The sequence below is a fragment of the Tupaia chinensis genome, unplaced genomic scaffold, assembly GCF_000334495.1.
Source record: "Tupaia chinensis unplaced genomic scaffold, TupChi_1.0 Scaffold140845_1, whole genome shotgun sequence".
Classification (NCBI taxonomy): domain Eukaryota; kingdom Metazoa; phylum Chordata; class Mammalia; order Scandentia; family Tupaiidae; genus Tupaia; species Tupaia belangeri.
The window spans coordinates 1,366,358-1,385,677 of record NW_006200713.1 but is presented as its reverse complement, the minus strand read 5'-3'; the positions used below and the strand labels follow the sequence as shown (position 1 = coordinate 1,385,677).

General features: G+C 45.7%; 1 protein-coding gene across 1 annotated transcript in view; it reads left to right on the top strand.

Annotated features, from left to right (window-relative positions):
• The window catches only part of LOC102482204 (phosphatidate cytidylyltransferase 2), a gene marked incomplete at its 5' end in the record, with an annotated part of 21,259 nt that extends 2,003 nt beyond the window's left edge, over positions 1-19,256 (top strand). The window contains 10 exon segments of the mRNA XM_014581855.2: positions 457-554; positions 3,709-3,848; positions 5,664-5,722; positions 8,019-8,101; positions 11,529-11,616; positions 12,350-12,418; positions 13,575-13,727; positions 17,286-17,405; positions 17,899-18,002; positions 18,234-19,256. Coding sequence (XP_014437341.1) covers positions 457-554; positions 3,709-3,848; positions 5,664-5,722; positions 8,019-8,101; positions 11,529-11,616; positions 12,350-12,418; positions 13,575-13,727; positions 17,286-17,405; positions 17,899-18,002; positions 18,234-18,366 — 1,047 coding nt within the window.
• Between the last annotated feature and the right edge of the window lie 64 nt (positions 19,257-19,320).

Sequence of the window (19,320 nt, the reverse complement as noted above, 5' to 3'; positions counted from 1 at the left end):
CTTTTTTTTTTGTTACTTTTTTTTTTTTTTTTTTTTTTTCTGTCATCCTGGGACCTCACTAATGAGCACAGAGCTTTCATTGGGAAGTCTTAGTCCGCTGAGATGCCTCCTATTGTCAAGAGAGCTCTGATAGCTGGACGCCGAGCAAAGTAGTTGGGGTTTTTAAATTATTAATATTTAAAGTCAAAGGAGGAAGGGATTAGTTGAGTCCTGGGAGGTTCTAGAATAAAAAGTTAATTGAAACATCAGGGTGTGTTTGTTATTGTGAGAAATTCGATCTACTTCCTATGACATAATGGGACAGTGTGGGAGAAAAGAGAAGAGGAGAACAGAGTCATTTTAGGCCTGAAATTTTTCTTTAAAGTAGTGGTTTCTCTTGAAGGCCCATGACCTCTTGGTTTCTGTTTGCAAAGATCTGGGAAAGGCAGCCAATGTTCCAACTTTTGTGTTCCGCAGGTGATGTGTGTTCAGATTAAGTGTTTTCATGAGATAATCACTATTGGCTACAACGTCTACCACTCCTATGACCTGCCCTGGTTCAGGACCCTCAGCTGGTAAGCTCTTGACCACCTCAGGGACCTTCAACAGATAAGGATGATTTGTTTTGTGGCAAGCGTTCTCAGTGATGGTGGGTGGGAGGCATGGCAGTCACCACAGATTCCACAGAACCTTTGAGACCCGAGTATTTTATAGGCCAGACTACCTAGCTATCTTTGAAGCATCTTTAGTAATTAGTAGGAGTCTGGAATCTTCTTCAGAGGAAACCAGGTCATCTGCATCTGTGAATGCATTTGGCTCAGTAAGGAGATCCCTCAGACTCTGCTCAATGGCTCCCTTTTCTAGCTCAGTAGGTTTTTCATGCTGTAGTATCCTGCCACTGTTGTTGGGCCTGGTGCTGGTATTATCTCTGGAGCATGGTTTCAACATGTCTAGGACAGATGGTTGATGCTTGGTGGTCTCCAAACTGTGATGGGAGAACTTGGTCTTTCAGTGGCACCCAGGGTGCCCAAGTGGGCAGGGTGAGTTGAAGGCACAGGATCTGGGCTCCACCAGGGAAATTGCATTTTTCCTCTCTTCTAGGAGAGGGCTTGCACTGCCTTAAAGTAAAAATGAAATGAAAGCCTGTAGTGCAGATGATGTTGGAGACCCCTTTCTGCTGTATGGGCCACCATGTTCTAAGCTGGTGACATTTGAGCAGAGCACGGTACCATGCTGAGTAGACTTGAGGCAGATACTGACTCTTCTCATCCCATTGTGCTGGGGCACAGGGACTCCATGATTTCGCTGGCCAGAGAGAGTGGTTTGGGCCCCAACAACTTGGTCATGGCCAAGGGAGCAGACAAGCTCAGATTTAGGCTGGACCCACCCCTCCTAAGGTACTGCCTAACACCAACAGCGCAGGCTGCCTCCCAGCCTCCAGATAGGTTAAGCCGTAGGTCCTTTTAGTGGCTGATTGATTAATCAATCCATCGATTGATTGATTGATTCCTTTATTTATTTGACAGAGGCGCATATGCTTGCTGATAGACAAACCGAAGGAAAGGGAGAAAGCATCCCCAGATAGGTGGTCATGCTACAATACCTTCTCCTCCATTTTTCCACTCTCTCAGGTCACGCGTGCACTCACATCTGGCATATTTTTCAAGCCACCAGCGCCAGACTTGAGCCACGTGGTTGGCCATGTGGGATCACTAGGCTGTGGGTCTGCTATTTAATAGATGGAAAGCAGTGTTTCGAATTTTGGTCATATGCTGAGGGGATCTGACTCCTGGCTGTCGCCATTTTCAAAGGAAGTTTTTTCCGTGTATCAGAAAATAAACCCAATATGGGAGTTTTTTAGCTTAATAGTTTTGTTTGTTTTAAAGAATTATTTTACTTAACTTTATTTATTTTTATTTGTTTATTTTAATTTGACCAGAGAGGGACAGCGTGAGAGCGAGCAAGAGAGTAAAAGTGAGAAAGCAAGCCACCAGGTCCAGGACTCAAACCACAGTCAGCCATGTGAGAGTCCAACACCCTTAACCACCACACCACCTGCCAGCCCTAGCTTAACAGTTTTTTAAAAATGGAAAAGAGAATCTTTTTCCTCTTCCCCGCCCTGTGGAGGGGACATGGTGACTGCACAGTACATGCTTAGAAGCAGCAGAGAGGCTACAGGGGGACAAGAGCCATGACTTCGCGCCTCACAGAATGGCCATTGAGGAGAGAGGATGTAAATGAGTGAGGACTCAAGGCTGCTGAACGGTTTACGTGTCAGAGCCGGGCATCGGAGAAGGAGCTGCTTAGGGATGGAGCATGACTAATTGCTCTGTGAAATGAGTGCATTCCACTAGACACGGGGGAGGCAGATGTGTTAGGGCATGCAGGGTTTTGTGGAGAAAATGGTATTTGAGCAACAAATGAAAAACTGGGTAAGCTAAGAGGATGTCGTAGGCAGGGGGAAGGCAGGAGCAGAGCAGACAAGTGGCAAAGCTGGAGAACACCATTTTGACAGGAGCGAAGCGTTCCTGTTGGGAAGAGTGGAAATAAGACAAGGCCGGCAGGGGGAGACGCATTTTGGAGGATCTTCTTAAGGCAGGAGTGTTGTATAAGTCTGTTCCTGTGCTGCTAAAGAGAAATACCCGAGACTGGGTGAATAATAAAAATAAGTAGAGGTTTTATCTGGCTTATGACTCTGGTGGCTGAACAGTTCATCCAGCCGTTATCTGAAACCCCACTGCCCCTGCGTGTCCCTTCTGTGCTCCCAGGTGATTAGATGGTGCTTGCCCACACTGAAAGTGGATCTTCCTTTCGTAGTCCACTTTTTTTTTTTCCTTTTTAAAGTTTTTGCTTTAGGGCGCGTGCGCTCGCCAGAAAGACAGAGAGACAGAGAGACAGAAAGCGAGAAATCACCCCCCAGAGGGAATGGCCACACCACAATCCCTTCTCCTCCATTCTCCTCTTGAGATCTGGGGCAAGCACGCACATGCGCCTGGCGTGAGTTTAAGCCACTGGGTCCGGGATTTGAACCGTGGTCGACTACATGGGAGTCCAGGGACATAGCCATTACACCAACTGCTGGTCCCGTCCGCTCCTTTTCCTGACACACTATTAATCTATTCATGAATATGGTGTCCCTGTGCTCCAAGCACCATCCATTAGGCCTCACTTCTCTCTCTCTCTCTCCTTTTTTTTTTTTTTTAAGATTTATTTTTTAAATTATTTTAATTTGTTATACACAGCATATGCAAGAGAGAAAGCAAGTCACCAGGTCTTGGACTCGAACCATGGTCAGCCATGTGGGAGTCCAGTGCCTTAACTACTACACTGCCTACTGGCCCTAGTCCTCACTTCTTAAGGACCTCACCACCTCCCAGTGCCATTACATTAGGTTCCACATTCTACACATGAACCCTTGGGGGGATCAAACCATTATCTAAGGCATAACCAATGTCCTTAGATCAGGTGTGGAAACACCACAAAAGGGACAAAACTGAGTTCCATGTTTTAGATAATCAGACTGAAAGCTGCCACCATTTCTAGATAAATTTCTTAACCAAATGTTACCAGAGAGCAAGGAACCGTGGTTAGCTCATCTCTCTGTGAGTTGTTCCCAGGGTCTCGAGGACAGGTGGACTCCTGTCCTCTGTCTCTCTTGGGGCTTTCCTGCTGCCTCAGTGTCAGGGAGAGGCCGCCTGTGTGCCACAGACTGACCGGCTGCATTTGCAGGTATTTTCTCCTCTGCGTAAACTATTTCTTCTATGGAGAGACAGTGACGGATTACTTCTTCACCCTGGTCCAGAGAGAGGAGCCTCTGCGGATTCTCAGTAAATACCACCGATTCATTTCCTTCACTCTCTACCTAACAGGTACGCATTAACCGCTGACCGGTTCTTGTGTCTGTGCTGTTTTTGTGTCTGTCGAGTAGAATCTCTTAGTTCATAGTCTCTTAGTTAGTCAAGTTTTATAACATTAACTCCAACCAGCATGGGAACAGAGTTGACAAAACGGCATTCCATCAATCTACAGTAGCTTTTTACTAAGAGAAATGGAGGCCAAGAGTGTCACGGGGTTGTCAGAGGCCTCAGTGTGTGCCATATGTCCTTTGAAGGATAGCGGATCATGGTCCCATCCTGACTCTCTCAAAGGTTCTGAGGTGTGACCCAAACAAAAGTCATCCAGGAATTGACCATCCTTTTCTGTTTTAATTTGCCAGAGGGCTTGTGCATTTGACAGAAAGATGCTCCCCTAGCCTTCCAGGGCATGGTCACACTGCAATGCCTTCTCCTCCATTTCTCCTTTTGGGATTTGGGACAGGCATGCACATGTGTCTAGGATATTTTTCAAGCTTCCAATCCAGACCTCAAACCATGCGATCAGCCATGTGAGGTCCAGCCACCTTAACACAGTGCCACCAGCTGGCTCAGGGATTGAACATTTTAGGAGACCACCTTAAGAGACATCATAGTATAGTGGAAGTTTGACTGGGTTTGGGTTTAAAAAGACTCAGGCTAGTCTGTGGCATGGTGGCTAATCCCGTTGGATTCCAGTTGGTGGACTGAGTGGTTTGAGTCCTGGATCTAGTTGCTTCAGAAACTCACTGGGCATGTGTGTGTGGCGCATGCAGATGCACACACATACATGTGTACCCAAAATCCTAAAAGGAGAAATGGAAACCCCCATGGGGGTTCTTTTTCACTTTCCTTCTCTCTGTCTCTCCAGCAAGCATACATACCCTCGGGCAAATTAGAAAAAAAAATGAAGACACTGTGGCTTTAGTGGGAATGGGAATTTAATCTTTCTGATTCTCAGTTAGCTCGTGTGGTCTAAAGCTGCAGGGTGACTGTGAGGATTAAATCAAATACATTAAAGCTTGACGAATAGTGAAGTGCTATCCCACCAGCTTAGTTAAGGCTGTACACTAATTCTTGTTATGCTAATGGTTTTTTATTGCTGCTGGTTAGAGGCATGTGAGAAATTTATTATGACTTGAATTTCAGTCTGACCTAATTTTGATCATCCTGAGAGCAGTACTTGGCTCTGCGAATGACACCCAGTATTAAAATATAAAACATGGACCAGCTGGTGGCATGGCGGTTAAGGCGTTTGGATCCCACTTGGCCAAATGCGTGGTTCAAGTTCCAGATCTGGTGGCTTGAAAAACATGTTGGCCGTGTGTGTGTGTGTGTGTGTGTGTGTGTGTGTCCAAAATCCTGAAGAGAATAAAGGAGAAAGGACTGTGGCATGTCCACCCTCTACCCCCAACTCTCTGGCACATGCACACATCCTTGGCATTGAAAAAGAAAAACGGAAAGTAGTCTGTTGGCCATTGTCTAGGCACAAAACATTCCTACCTAGTGAACAGGATCCTAAATTGAATGTGAGCTATAAGACTATACAGAAAAGTTATAATGTCTTTTTCTGTTTTTCTAGGCAAAAATGCATCATGACTTTTCCGACAACCCAGTAAATATTGCTTCCTTTAATTGTCTTGAAGGAGTTATTTTATTCCTCCTCACTCTCTGGATAACTAGCTTTTCTCTCCTGAGCTTTGAGATTGCGCACTGAAGAACACTGTGAAGTAATAAGCCAAAGGACCCCTTAGCACAGCTAGAGATGACTAAGACAAAGGTACATGCAGAATGTCATTCATTTTGCCCTTTCTCCTCCTCTCCTCACTCTAGGGTTCTGCATGTTTGTGCTGAGTCTGGTCAAGAAGCATTATCGACTGCAGTTCTACATGGTAAGGGACGTGTGTGTGTGTGCACACATGTGCATGTACGTATGTGAGAAAGAGAATTCCTGGTGTAAAGGAAGTCCTGCAGAAACTCAGTAAGCCTTTTATGTGTTCCGTGAGAAACCTGAGCTCTGGAGCACAGCCTGTTGTGTGGGCATACGGAGCCTAGACATGAAGGAAGTGCCCACTAGCTTTGGCAGCTCTGCGTTAGGCCCAGTCCCTGTTGCTTATGCAGTCTCTCCACTACGACTCCGAAGGTGGGCCCCAGGTAAGGTTCAGGCTGAAAGCTTCGGACACCGCTCACAGACCGGTATATCACCTTGCACCGATCCTTGCCTGCCTCACCTTGAGAACATCGCTCTGAGTGTTTCATGCTAAGAAAACAAAAGCTACCCAGGCTTTCAAGCATGGAAGGACTCACTGACTCTCAGGACTTATGGTCCCTACTTTGATGGGGACTGTACCTAGGGGTCGGGGAGAAGGGAACAAAGTGTTACTCCCGGAGGCCCGATCCGTACATTTTTGTTTCCAGTGAGTTAGGTACAAAAACAGATGTTTCCTACCTGTTTTTCTGCAGTTTTCTACTTGGTATTTGTTGTTCTTTGAAGAGATATTTCTTTTTTTTTCTTAAGATTATTTTATTTAATTTTATTTATTTTAATTTAACAGGAGAGGGACAGAGTGAGAGAGTGAGAGAGAGAAAGTGGGAAAGTGAGAAAGCAAGCCGCCAGGTTTGGAACTCACACCGCAGTCAGCCATGTGGGAGTCCAGCTCCCTTAACCACCACACCACCTGCCAACCCTGAAGAGACTTTCAAGGTAAACTTGACGGGTAGAGTTAACTTTTCTTCTTTTGCAGTTTGGCTGGACCCACGTAACATGTGTGTGTGTGTGTGTGTGTGTGTGTGTGTGTCCAAAATCCTGAAGAGAATAAAGGAGAAAGGACTGTGGCATGTCCACCCTCTACCCCCAACTCTCTGGCACATGCACACATCCTTGGCATTGAAAAAGAAAAACGGAAAGTAGTCTGTTGGCCATTGTCTAGGCACAAAACATTCCTACCTAGTGAACAGGATCCTAAATTGAATGTGAGCTATAAGACTATACAGAAAAGTTATAATGTCTTTTTCTGTTTTTCTAGGCAAAAATGCATCATGACTTTTCCGACAACCCAGTAAATATTGCTTCCTTTAATTGTCTTGAAGGAGTTATTTTATTCCTCCTCACTCTCTGGATAACTAGCTTTTCTCTCCTGAGCTTTGAGATTGCGCACTGAAGAACACTGTGAAGTAATAAGCCAAAGGACCCCTTAGCACAGCTAGAGATGACTAAGACAAAGGTACATGCAGAATGTCATTCATTTTGCCCTTTCTCCTCCTCTCCTCACTCTAGGGTTCTGCATGTTTGTGCTGAGTCTGGTCAAGAAGCATTATCGACTGCAGTTCTACATGGTAAGGGACGTGTGTGTGTGTGCACACATGTGCATGTACGTATGTGAGAAAGAGAATTCCTGGTGTAAAGGAAGTCCTGCAGAAACTCAGTAAGCCTTTTATGTGTTCCGTGAGAAACCTGAGCTCTGGAGCACAGCCTGTTGTGTGGGCATACGGAGCCTAGACATGAAGGAAGTGCCCACTAGCTTTGGCAGCTCTGCGTTAGGCCCAGTCCCTGTTGCTTATGCAGTCTCTCCACTACGACTCCGAAGGTGGGCCCCAGGTAAGGTTCAGGCTGAAAGCTTCGGACACCGCTCACAGACCGGTATATCACCTTGCACCGATCCTTGCCTGCCTCACCTTGAGAACATCGCTCTGAGTGTTTCATGCTAAGAAAACAAAAGCTACCCAGGCTTTCAAGCATGGAAGGACTCACTGACTCTCAGGACTTATGGTCCCTACTTTGATGGGGACTGTACCTAGGGGTCGGGGAGAAGGGAACAAAGTGTTACTCCCGGAGGCCCGATCCGTACATTTTTGTTTCCAGTGAGTTAGGTACAAAAACAGATGTTTCCTACCTGTTTTTCTGCAGTTTTCTACTTGGTATTTGTTGTTCTTTGAAGAGATATTTCTTTTTTTTTCTTAAGATTATTTTATTTAATTTTATTTATTTTAATTTAACAGGAGAGGGACAGAGTGAGAGAGTGAGAGAGAGAAAGTGGGAAAGTGAGAAAGCAAGCCGCCAGGTTTGGAACTCACACCGCAGTCAGCCATGTGGGAGTCCAGCTCCCTTAACCACCACACCACCTGCCAACCCTGAAGAGACTTTCAAGGTAAACTTGACGGGTAGAGTTAACTTTTCTTCTTTTGCAGTTTGGCTGGACCCACGTAACATTACTGATTGTCGTAACCCAGTCACATCTAGTTATCCACAACCTGTTTGAAGGAATGATCTGGTGAGTGAAGTCAGTGTGTGTGTTGTGGGTGGGGGGAGGTTGCCCTTTAATTTTTTGGGTGTTTCCCAGGTACAGGCAGACTGAGGAACCCTGGTTTACTTCCCGGCCAGGGATTCTTACACCCCCTGCCACACCAGAATCCCCCGCTGGGCTCCACTTCAGTTTCTGACTCAGTAGACCCAGGATGGGGCCTGAGAATTTGAATTTCTATTACATTTCCAGGTGATGCTGCTGCTGCTGCTCAGCACCCACTCTGAGAACCACTATTCTAGGGACCAGCAGGTGGCGTGGTGGTTAAGGCACTGGACTCCCGAATGGCCAACCACAGTTTGAGTCCAGACCTGGTGGCTTGAAAATCATGCTGTGTGTGTGCTTGTGTGCCTGAAGTCCCAGGAGGAAAAGGGATTGCAGCGTGACCATACCCTCTGGGGGATGATTTCTCACTTCCCTTTCCCTGTCTCTCCAGTGAGTGCATGTGCCCTATGGCAAAAAAGCTAATTAAAAAAAAAGAAAGAAAGAAAGAAAGAAAGAAAGAAAAGAACCACTGCCCCTCTTCTAACAGGTACAGGGTACTTAAAGAGTACAACCATATGGCAGTGCATTTGAAATCTAGAGAGGATGTTCAAGATTTCCTGGCAAAATATAAGTTATTAAAAGTCATGAAGAAGAGGGACCAGTAGATAGCATACTGGCTACATTGCTGGACTCCCATGTAGCCAGCCATGGTTCGAGTCCTGAACCTGGTGGCTTAAATTCACTCTGGGCACGTGTGCGTGTGTGCCCAAGATCCCGAGAGGAGAATGGAGGAGAAGGGATTGCAGCGTGGCCATCCCCCCGGGGGTGATTTCTCGCTTTCTGTCTCTCTGTCTCTCTCTGTCTTTCTGGCAAGTGCACGCGCCCTATAGCAAAAACTCTCAAAAAAAAAAAAAAAAAAAGCATGAAGAGGAAAACTTGCGTAGATCAGTAACAATAGAAGATCTCCAAAAATTGTGTAAGATTCTGCCTCCAGAAAAAGAAAAGGACCAAATGGATTAGCAGTTGGGTTTTATCTGACTTTTACTCCAAAGCTGAAGAAGGAAAAAACAAGAAAGACAAACCTATGTCTTTTATGATTATAGATAAACTATATCCAACTATATACAATAGAACTTGACAGTAAGTCAGGGCATACTGTGCTATTACTGGATAGATTTTATTTTAAAATAAAAGTAGTCTCAACAGGAAACCTATTAGCATTATAGAAATCAGCAGACTGACTAAAGGAACAAAATGATCGTAGAGAAAAGACAGAGGCAGTCTGGGGTATATATGAGGTGGGCCAGCCAATGGCGAGGTGATTAAGGCAGCTGGATCCCACGTGGCTTACTGTACTGTTAAGAGTCCTGCACCCAGTGCATATCTGCCCAAAATCCTGACAGGAAAGAGAAGTGGAGAAGGAATTGTAGTGGGACCATCCTCCATGGGGGTGCTTTCTCACTTTTCCTCCCTCTCTGTCTCTGGCAAGTGCACATGCCCTCTGGCAAATGACCAAAATCAATAAATAAAATAAAGAAGGAGATACTTAGTTTTGTGGTTAAGATCCCATACCATTCCTTTGTTTCCAGATCTCAGAGTTAGATGCCCTAGTACTCATCTCCTGAAAAATAAATTACTAAATATGCGTCAAGTTCTTAGGGTGGAGGCTAGCTCACATAAATGTTAGCCTTGGGCATTACTACATTTAAAACAATTGCAATGGCCTTGGGAGGTACGAGCTCCTTCCTTTCAACTCATTGTTTTTGTTAGATATTTAAGAACAGCATGTATGTTAAGGTCTCATCTTTAGGGTCAAACATACCACTTGGTTTTATAGTAATACCCAAATCTGGAAGTATTAGTTTCAGACTCAACCTTATAAGACTTAATTATAGAGCAGAGACTATGTGTAAGAAGCCTTGAGAACGTGAATTGTGTGGTAGGGTTGGATAGTGGGTGGAGTAAGGATGCTCTAAACTCCTCCCTGATAGATAGGAAGTCAGAAGAGACTGCCGGCAGTCAATGGGCTGGAGTGTTGGGATTTATGTGTTATATTAAACTGTAGTAGAACTTAAAGTGTCAATGAGAAGAGAGTGATGAGAGGGGAAAGTGGTGGAGCTGCTCTTTCATGGTGGGGTAACCAGATCAGTGGGAGACAGGAGCAAGGCCTCCAGCTATGCATCTTGGGAGTTTGCATCCCAACAGGGCCTTAGGAGAAGGCCGCGCTCACTAGAGCTAGTGAATAGTGAAGAGTAAGTGGACTTAGCCTCGGTGGTGCAGGTGGCTGGGTGCCGAGCCGTAGTGTTGGCTGTCACACAGCCTGCCACAGGTTCAGATCCCTGGTTGATCTGGAACTCACAGGGCATGTGTGCAGGTAGGTGCTTAAGATCTTGTCCGGCTGGAGCGCTGGGGCAGGGGAATCGTGGCATGATGAGACTCTGTTAAGGGTGCTCGCCTGCCTGCCTGTGTCTTTCACATGCACACACATGTGCTCACTATCATGAATGTGATAAACGAAAAATAAAGTATGGGCCAGCCCTGTAGCTCAGTGGTTAAGGGAGCAGATTCTACATGGCTGATCATGGTTTGGATCCTAGTGCTAATGACTTGAAAAACATGCCAGGTGCATGTGCATACACGCTTGAAATCCTGATGAGAGGGAGAAATGGAGGACCAAGATTTGCAGAGTGACCTCACCCTATGGGGGAGTGCTTTCTCTCTGTGTCTCTCTCTAGTGAGCATAGGCTCCCTCTGGCAGTGAAAAAAAAAAAAGTAAATTATAAAACTATAAGGGAGTTCAGAGAGTTTGTGGAAAAACAGTGTACAAGTACAAGTTTATGTTGGCACAGAACATTCTGAAATCAACGCAGAGGTTTTTCACAATTCACATTTCCCATGAACTTTTTGAAGACCCCTGAAAGACATGAAATAAATTATTTAGAATTATGGAGGTAAGCACTAAAAGAAGAAATCTTAGAAATGACTAAAAGTGGTTGTATTTGGAAATAGAGATACAGGAATGTGGGGGAAGAAGGGAACAGTTTTTTCTTTTATAGTTTAAATTTGTATTATCACATGAATATATTGGGTTGTCGGGAAAAGCCATGACATATTTTTTCTAAGCCAAAACCACATAATATTACTTCATAATGAAAGATAAACAAGTGACATTTTTTTATAGGATGGTATAATGGCTGCTATTCAGCAGTCATTTAATAAAATGTGAGGGCTTGCTACGTACCAGGTGCTAGGTATGACTTTTTTCGGTATTTCTTTTAAACTTACTCCTTAATGGGTTACAAGTACTTCATGGGTTACTTTCGTACTGGCATGTATAAACGGCATCGTTTTGGGAGCTTCTGAGGTGCTGTCACCTTGGTAGCGCTGATCCTTACTTGGATTCATTTTCTAGGTTTATTGTCCCCATTTCTTGTGTGATCTGTAATGACATCATGGCCTACATGTTTGGCTTTTTCTTCGGTCGAACCCCACTCATCAAGGTAAGTGGATTACCCTAACATGAATTGTCACCGTGAGAGGAGGGTGGTACTTTCTTTTCATTTTCTTAGTTTTTGCCGTAGGGCATGTACGCTTGCTAGAGAAAGAAAGATGGAGGAAAGTGAGGACCCCACCCCCACCCCTGCTCCATTCTCCTCTTTGGATTTTGGGCACCCATGCACATGTACCCAGTGTGTCTTTTAAGGCTCTGGGCCCTGGTTTGAACCACGGACTTGGTCATTTGAGATCCAGCTGCCTTAACCAGCACACCACCTGGCTGGCCTGAGGGTGATACTTTCAACACATGTAGATCAGTGTGGGAGACAGAGAGGAGATCTAGCTGGTGTGTGTTGTTACAGCCATGTCTTCATGCCCTCCTGGGTAAAGTCCGATAATGAATTAATTTTAAGAGAAAAAAACAAAGAGAAACATTGACAACTCCTTACTTAAATAAAAGAGAGAGAGAGCTGATAAAGTAGTTTTCACACTGTATAGGCATATTTTGGGAGCTTTGATCTGGATTTGAGTGTGTTATTATATAGTTTTGAAATAAAAATATTTGACAGAAAGGAATAAGAGTGTATAAGGTAGGGAACAGTGAAACCACATCTGGGGGAATTTAGCAGGTGATGTGGTAGTAGACTGGGGGTTTATGGCAGAGGTTCTTCAGTCATTATGGTTCCAAAGCGAGAGTTATAGAAATATTCTTGCTAAGAACTTACTCTCTGTCCACAGCTCTCCCCGAAGAAGACCTGGGAAGGGTTCATTGGCGGCTTCTTTGCCACTGTGGTGTTTGGCCTTCTGGTAGGTGCTGGCTCCGGGGAGCGGGGGAGGAGAGGAGGTGGGGAGAAGTGGACAGAGGCCTCACACCACCTACAGAAGCCAGTCCAGGGTTAGAGAGCATGTCTCCTAGGGCCAAGAACTTGGCACGGGCAGTGCTGGCTATCCTTTACTTGCCAGTTTTCAGGCGAAGTCTTGGCACTCGAAGAGCAGGGGCCCCATGTGCCTGTGTGCCCTCTCCAGCCAGGCAGGTGCTAGACAGCAGGCAGTGCCCTTGTCAGGCACTTGGTGCGGGATACCCAGTAGTGAGGGGTGAGGTGGGTGGGTGGGCGCACCACCCTCAGGGTTTCTCCTCGGTGTGCCTGCCCAGAGGTGGGCGATCTTATCTTCCAGCACTTTGGAGAGCACCATTTCTTGCTTCTGAACCTGGGCCAGTGTTCCCTTTTTTGGTATTGTCTGGTATCTTTAGTGCTGATCTTCCCTAGCTTTTTATTGATTTACTTTTCATTTGCTAGAGGACTTGTGAATTTCCTAGAGAGAGACTGAGAGAGAGAGAAAAAGAGGAAGTGAGAAAGCACCTCCCATGGAAAATGATCATGCTGCAATTCCTTTTTTTCTCCTTTTGGGATTTTTGGCACACAAGCACAAGTACCTGGTGTGTTTCTGAAGTCCCCCAGGTCCAGGACTCAAACTGTGCAGTTGGCCATATAGGATCCAGCCCCTTACCCACCATACCACAGGCTGGCCCAACCTCCCCTCACTTAATTGCACTGTGGCCTTCTTCCTCCTGGCTGGCTGCCTCTCACTGCCCCCTGCCCCCTGCCCCCATGGCCTCCCTGCAGGCGTTGCTGAGTGAGAGGTCTCAAGCACAATGGACCATCGTCCTCCAGTTGAGAGAACTTTCTTGTAGTTCTTTGCCCAAATCCCTTCAGGTCTTTTTTCTGGATTCTTCCAGGGCCTGGCTGTTTGATATTGGTGAACCCTGAGCAGGCTGTGGACCTCTTTTCTTTTTTTTAATTCGGGTAACATACACATGGTGAAATGTGAACCTCTGATATAGCCCAGAGCGTGCGATTAGCAGGGTGCTAGGCACTAGAGGGAGTGTGACCAGACTAGGTGTCTGTGTACCAGGCCCGATGGCTGGAACTTGTCTCCTTGCCTGTCTGTTCTGCACCCTCAGCTGTCCTACGTGATGTCCGGGTACAGATGCTTCGTCTGTCCTGTGGAGTACAACAACGACACCAACAGCTTCACTGTGGACTGTGAGCCCTCAGACCTGTTTCGTCTGCAGGAGTACAACATTCCTGGGGTGATCCAGTCGGTCATTGGCTGGGTATGTGCCACTCACGTGGGGAGAACAGTTTCTGGGGCCAATGGGATAGTGACAACAAACAGAGAGCCTCTCAGCTGCCCTCCACAACAACTAGCGCCCTTCCTCCCAAAGCCATAAGCCCTGGGATGAAGGAGAATAATTATAGCCGGGGCAGGGGAGACTTTCCCTCCACCTTCTGATCCTGAGACCAGTGGTTCTCAAAGTGTGTTTTGTGGGTCTTTGGAGGACCCTGAGATCCTTTAAGGGGGCTCTGTGAGGTCACAGCCATTTTCATAATCATTCTATGACATTATTTACCTTTTTCACTCTGTTGACATCTGCTGTGATGGGGCAAAAACAGTGGTGGGTAAGACTGCCGACAACTTCGTATGAGTCCAGGTAGTGGCACCGCCTCCATCAGTAGGCTGTGGGTCCTTCAGGCCACACACTTGCTGTACAAATATGCCAGTTGCTCTTAGGAATTTTTTTTTTTTCCCCGGTGAGCACATGCAGTCACTTGAGAAAGAGAAAGAAAGCATTGTCCAACAGGGCACAGTCATGCTGCAATCCCTTCTCCTTCATTTTCCTATCCTGTCGGGGATTTGGGGCATGTGTACACATGTGCTTAGCATGTTTATTATGCTCCTAAGTCCAGGTTGCGAACCACTGTTAGCCACGTAGGCTCCCACTCCCTTAACCACTGAGCTATGGGACCGGTCTTTGAATGTCTTTGAAATAGTAAAATTAGTAATTATATTAATCTTGACTTTTTGCATGCACAACCTTTTTAAATTTTATTTTATTTTTGAAGATTTTTACCATGGAACACATATACTCTCTGGAGAGAGACAGAAACAGAAAGAGGGAAAATTAGAGATCATTCCCCCAGGAGAGTGGCCATGCTGCAGTCTCTTCTCCTTTTTCCTCCTCTTAGGACTTTGGGCACTCATGCGTATGCTCCCAGTGTGTTTCTCAGGCCACCTGGTCCGAGATTCTAACTGCAGTCCCCCATTTGGGATCCAGCGCCTTAATCACCACACCGTCTGCCGGCCCCTACACACACACCTTTTTTAATACTCTGGGCAAAAATGGGACGTATGTGTAGAACGTTTCTGTTAAATACTGATGTAGTGTTTCCTAAAGGAAAAGCATGTGTGTAGTTGTTGTTTTTGTTGTGAGTTGAACTAGCTGCTTTTTTTTTGGAGAAATTTTTGCTATAGGGCACATGCACTTGCTAAAAAGACAGAGAGAGACAGAGAGACAGAAAGCGAGAAATCACCCCGCGGGGGGATGGCCATGTCGCAATTCCTTCTCCATTCTTCTCTTGGGATCTTAGACACACACACGCGCGCGCCCAACGTTAGTTTAAGTCACTGGGTCCGAGACTCGAACTGCGGTTGACTACATGGGAGTCTAGTGACATAGCCATTACGCCAACTGCTGGTCTTCCCCCTCCCTTTTTCTTAGCTGCTTTTTTTTTTTTCTAGAAACATATTTTTTACTCAAAAAGAACTCCCAAATTAGAGTTTTTCACACTTGAGTATCGGGCAGACAGTTTTATTGAAAATGATGAGGTGAGGCCCTGCCCTGTGTTGCAGTCAGTAGCATACTGGACTGCAGTGCTGGAAGCCACACGGCTGACCATGGGTTTGCACACTTGGCCCCGTTAACCTGAAATGTACCAGATGCGCTCACACATGCCTGAGGTCCCGATGGGCTGAAGGAAGGGCATGACCAGACCCTGCCGATAGTGCTTCTCCCTCCCTACGCCCCTCCTCCTCTCTCTTTTTCTTTTGAGAGTGCATTCATAAACTATCATGAATAAAATATAAATAAAACCATTAAACAAAAATGAAGCAAGCCTGTCACTTCGAGGAAAACGACTGACAGTAATTGTTACCAATGATAAAAATTGGCTTTCAAGTTCAAATTAGAGTTTTGGAAAGCGCTGTGAGCTTGACAGTTTCCTCATACTTAAAGGGTCTTCCAGTGAGGTCTGTGGTGCTGTTAACATGATATTTTGACATTGTATAATGAAACGTGTCTACATTTGGGAACTTGCATAACTCAGTGAACCAGTATTTCTAAATGGCCAGTGCATGGTGTAGAGGTAAAGAAGTCCATGCAAAGTGCAAGATAGACTGCAAGGTCAGGAATGGTGGCACAGAGGTGAGACGCCACACTCTGCAAGGCAGCAGTGCAGACCCACGTGGGAGGGTTGCTGCTTTGTGTCTGGAGACTGCCCTGAGCCGGAGGCTCATGATCTGGGGCCAGAGGTGGATCATAGTGTCAGGACTCTACCAAGGCTGCTTTTTCTGTGTTTCTCTATCTCTGTTTCTTTCTTACTCATGGAATAGAAAGATACAACTTAAGTGACCAGTAGGTGGCATGGTGGTTAAAGGTGCTGGATTCCCACATGACCAATTGCAGTTCGAGTCCTGGACCTGGCGGGTTGCTTTCTCACTTTCTCTCTCTCTCTTTCTCTCTCTGTCCCTCTCTGGTCAAATTGAAATAAACAAACAAACAAATAAATAAATAAATAAAAGTTAAATGAAATAATTCTTTAATTAAGAAAAAAAAGAAAAATACAACTTAAAAAAATACAGGGTGTAGTCCAATGAATTACCCCCCACAGGGCATATATACTTACCAGAGAGACAGCGAGAAAGAAAAAAGGTGAGTAATCACCCTCCAGAGATATGGCCATATCACAGTCCCTTCTCCATTCTCCTCTAGAGATTCTGGGCATGCATACACACGTGCTCAGTGTGTTTTTGGGATACTGGCTCCAGGACTCAAATGGAGTCGGCCCTGTGGGATCCAGCACCTTAACCATCTTGCCACCTGCTGGCCCTAGACCAGTGGATTTTAATGAGGGTACAAAAAGTTCATCAAGGTACCAGGAGATGGCATGACTTTTAAGGTACTGGATCCCACATGGCCGACTCTGCAGTTTGAGTCCCAGATTGGGTGACTTGAAAAACACACTGGGCATGTATGCGTGTGTTCTCGGAATCCTGAGAGGAAAATGGACACAAAGGGATTGTGGTGTGGACATATCCCCTGGGGGAGGTAATTTCTTCAGGCTTACGCTCTCTTGACAGCTATTTTGGCTCTGTAGGTGGGGGAGGTAATTTCTTACTTCCCCTCTGTCTGGCAAGCGCATGTGTCTTATGGCAAAAATTAAAAAATGAAGTTTCTCAGTAGGATTTCCAGTTTCATGTTACTACCTAATGTTGAAGAAACAACCACTTGTCACATTCTGGTATAGTGTCCAAGAATACTTGCCATGATCTGAGAAGGCTGCTGAAATAGTTTTCTTTTTTTCAACTGCATGTCTGTGTAAGGCTGGATTTCATCACATAGTCCCACCAAAACAACACATTGCAACAGATTAGATGCAGATTATCGTAATGTCTTCCATTAAATCAGACGCTAGAGATGTATAAAAATGGAAAAAAGTTCACTGTTCTTCCTGATTTAAAAATACATGAAATTCGTTTCAAAAGTGCTTCAGGTAATGTGTAGTCAGGCTGCACTTGTGCACTCCTTGACCTTTGCTCCATTTATGCTCCTCAGAAAACGGTCCGGATGTACCCCTTCCAGATCCACAGCATCGCCCTCTCCACCTTCGCCTCGCTCATCGGCCCCTTTGGAGGATTCTTCGCAAGTGGATTTAAACGAGCCTTTAAAATCAAAGTAGGAAAACTCCTTTCTGTGTTCCTCTCATCTCACTCCCACCTCACCCATCCACTGTCTTTCTTCCCATCAGGCCCCATCAGCCATGACCCTCTTTAAAGTACCAGGCTAGACACCCTGATGATTAATTGCTGCTCTTGACCATGCCCCAGATTTAGGCAGGCTAAATGAAATACTGGGTCATTGGGAAACTTATGACATATTTTTCTATGCAAAAATGCATCCTGACTTTCCCAATGACTCAATACATTGTTTCTAAGAAAATTTGATCATTGAATTTCAGTTTTTGAAGTGCTATATCATATCTTCGAAAGAATATTTTATAATTGAGTAATAGCATTTCCTAGTATAGCCTCAGTATTCAATTCAATACTTCTCAGTGTTTTGCCCTCATCCAGCCAGGACAGTAGCTGGACACTGGGTGGGACCATTGGGCTGGGGTTTGGTTATTGGCTGAGTCCAGGCTCCCCCCTCCTTCCTTCGCCTCTGATAGGACTTTGCCAATACCATTCCTGGCCACGGAGGCATCATGGATCGCTTTGACTGCCAGTATCTGATGGCCACCTTTGTCAACGTATACATCGCCAGCTTTATCAGGTAGAGTGCCCTTCCATCTGAGCCCAGTGGGTGGGTTTTTAAAGCATTGTGCAGTTCTAGAATTGTAGCTTTATCTACATTCTTAAATGAGAATGATGTTTTTATTTGTCACTCTGTATGGATTCTCTGACATCCCTCTCATCCAGAGATCAGAGCAGCCACTTGAATAATCAGGTCGTAGAAACGGCTGGATCCCAGCTCACTCAGCACTGTTTCTTCATCCTGTTCCAGGGGCCCTAACCCGAGTAAACTGATCCAGCAGTTCCTGACCTTGCGGCCAGATCAGCAGCTCCACATCTTCAACACGCTCAAGTCTCACCTGACGGACAAGGGGATTCTGACAGCTACCGCGGAGGATGAGTAGGGACCGCCAGGACCGGGAGAGCAGGGGCAGGACTGAGCGAGGGGCAGGGCTCCAAGGCAAGCCCAGAGGCATGACTCCGACAATGAAAAGGCTTCGACTCACTGTCTTTGTTTTTTTTTTGTTTTGTTTTGTTTTGTAGAGTGTTTTTTATTTGTGGTTGTTAAAAAAAATCTGTATATATGGTCTATATGTTTATAATTTGTGTTGTGAGTAAGTTACAGCTTTGCATTGGAAAGAAGTCACAGGGGTAAAGCCATTTCGGTTTCTAAAAGTATTTGCCAACCTGGAGGATAGGATCGCTCGGCTCAGGAGTGTCTATGGTGATCTGAATCCCCATCAATGGAACCGTTCCTGGCTCAGTTAGACAGTAGGCATCCATCGTGCCCACCCATTTCAGGGGCTCTCTCACCTGGGCAGGATAGGCAGCTTTTACCAGCAGAGCATTCACCTGGGCTTCCTACAGTCCCTGCCATGGAGCTCTGAGAGATTTGCTTTCTGTTGGCCAAAGGATAAGTATTCTCGCTCCACCGAACTCCCGCAGAGGGTAAATTATGCTCTGCTTTATGATATGATTTCACTATATGCCCTCACCAATCTTTTTTTCAGAAAGCACGAAAAATTATTTATAGTAGTCTGGAGGAAAACACTGTACCATTTCAAGCATATGCAGTAGAATGTACCGTCACTGCACCCTTCCCCTGAGTTTTAGCTCAAGTGTCTCTTGGAGGGTGGTCCAGCTACCTGCTTCTTTTCAGGGGCGATGCCGTTCACGTTTGGGCTGTAGACTTGCTGCTGCTGGTCCTTTCTGGGGGCTTTCCCGTTAGGCAGGGAGCAGAGGGCTTCTTGGTCATGCATCCTTCGCCTGAACACCCATGTAGCTGCTGTGTCATGTATATATTACTCTTACAGCAAGTGTGTGTGTGTGTGTGTGTGTGTGTGTGTGTGTGTGTGTGT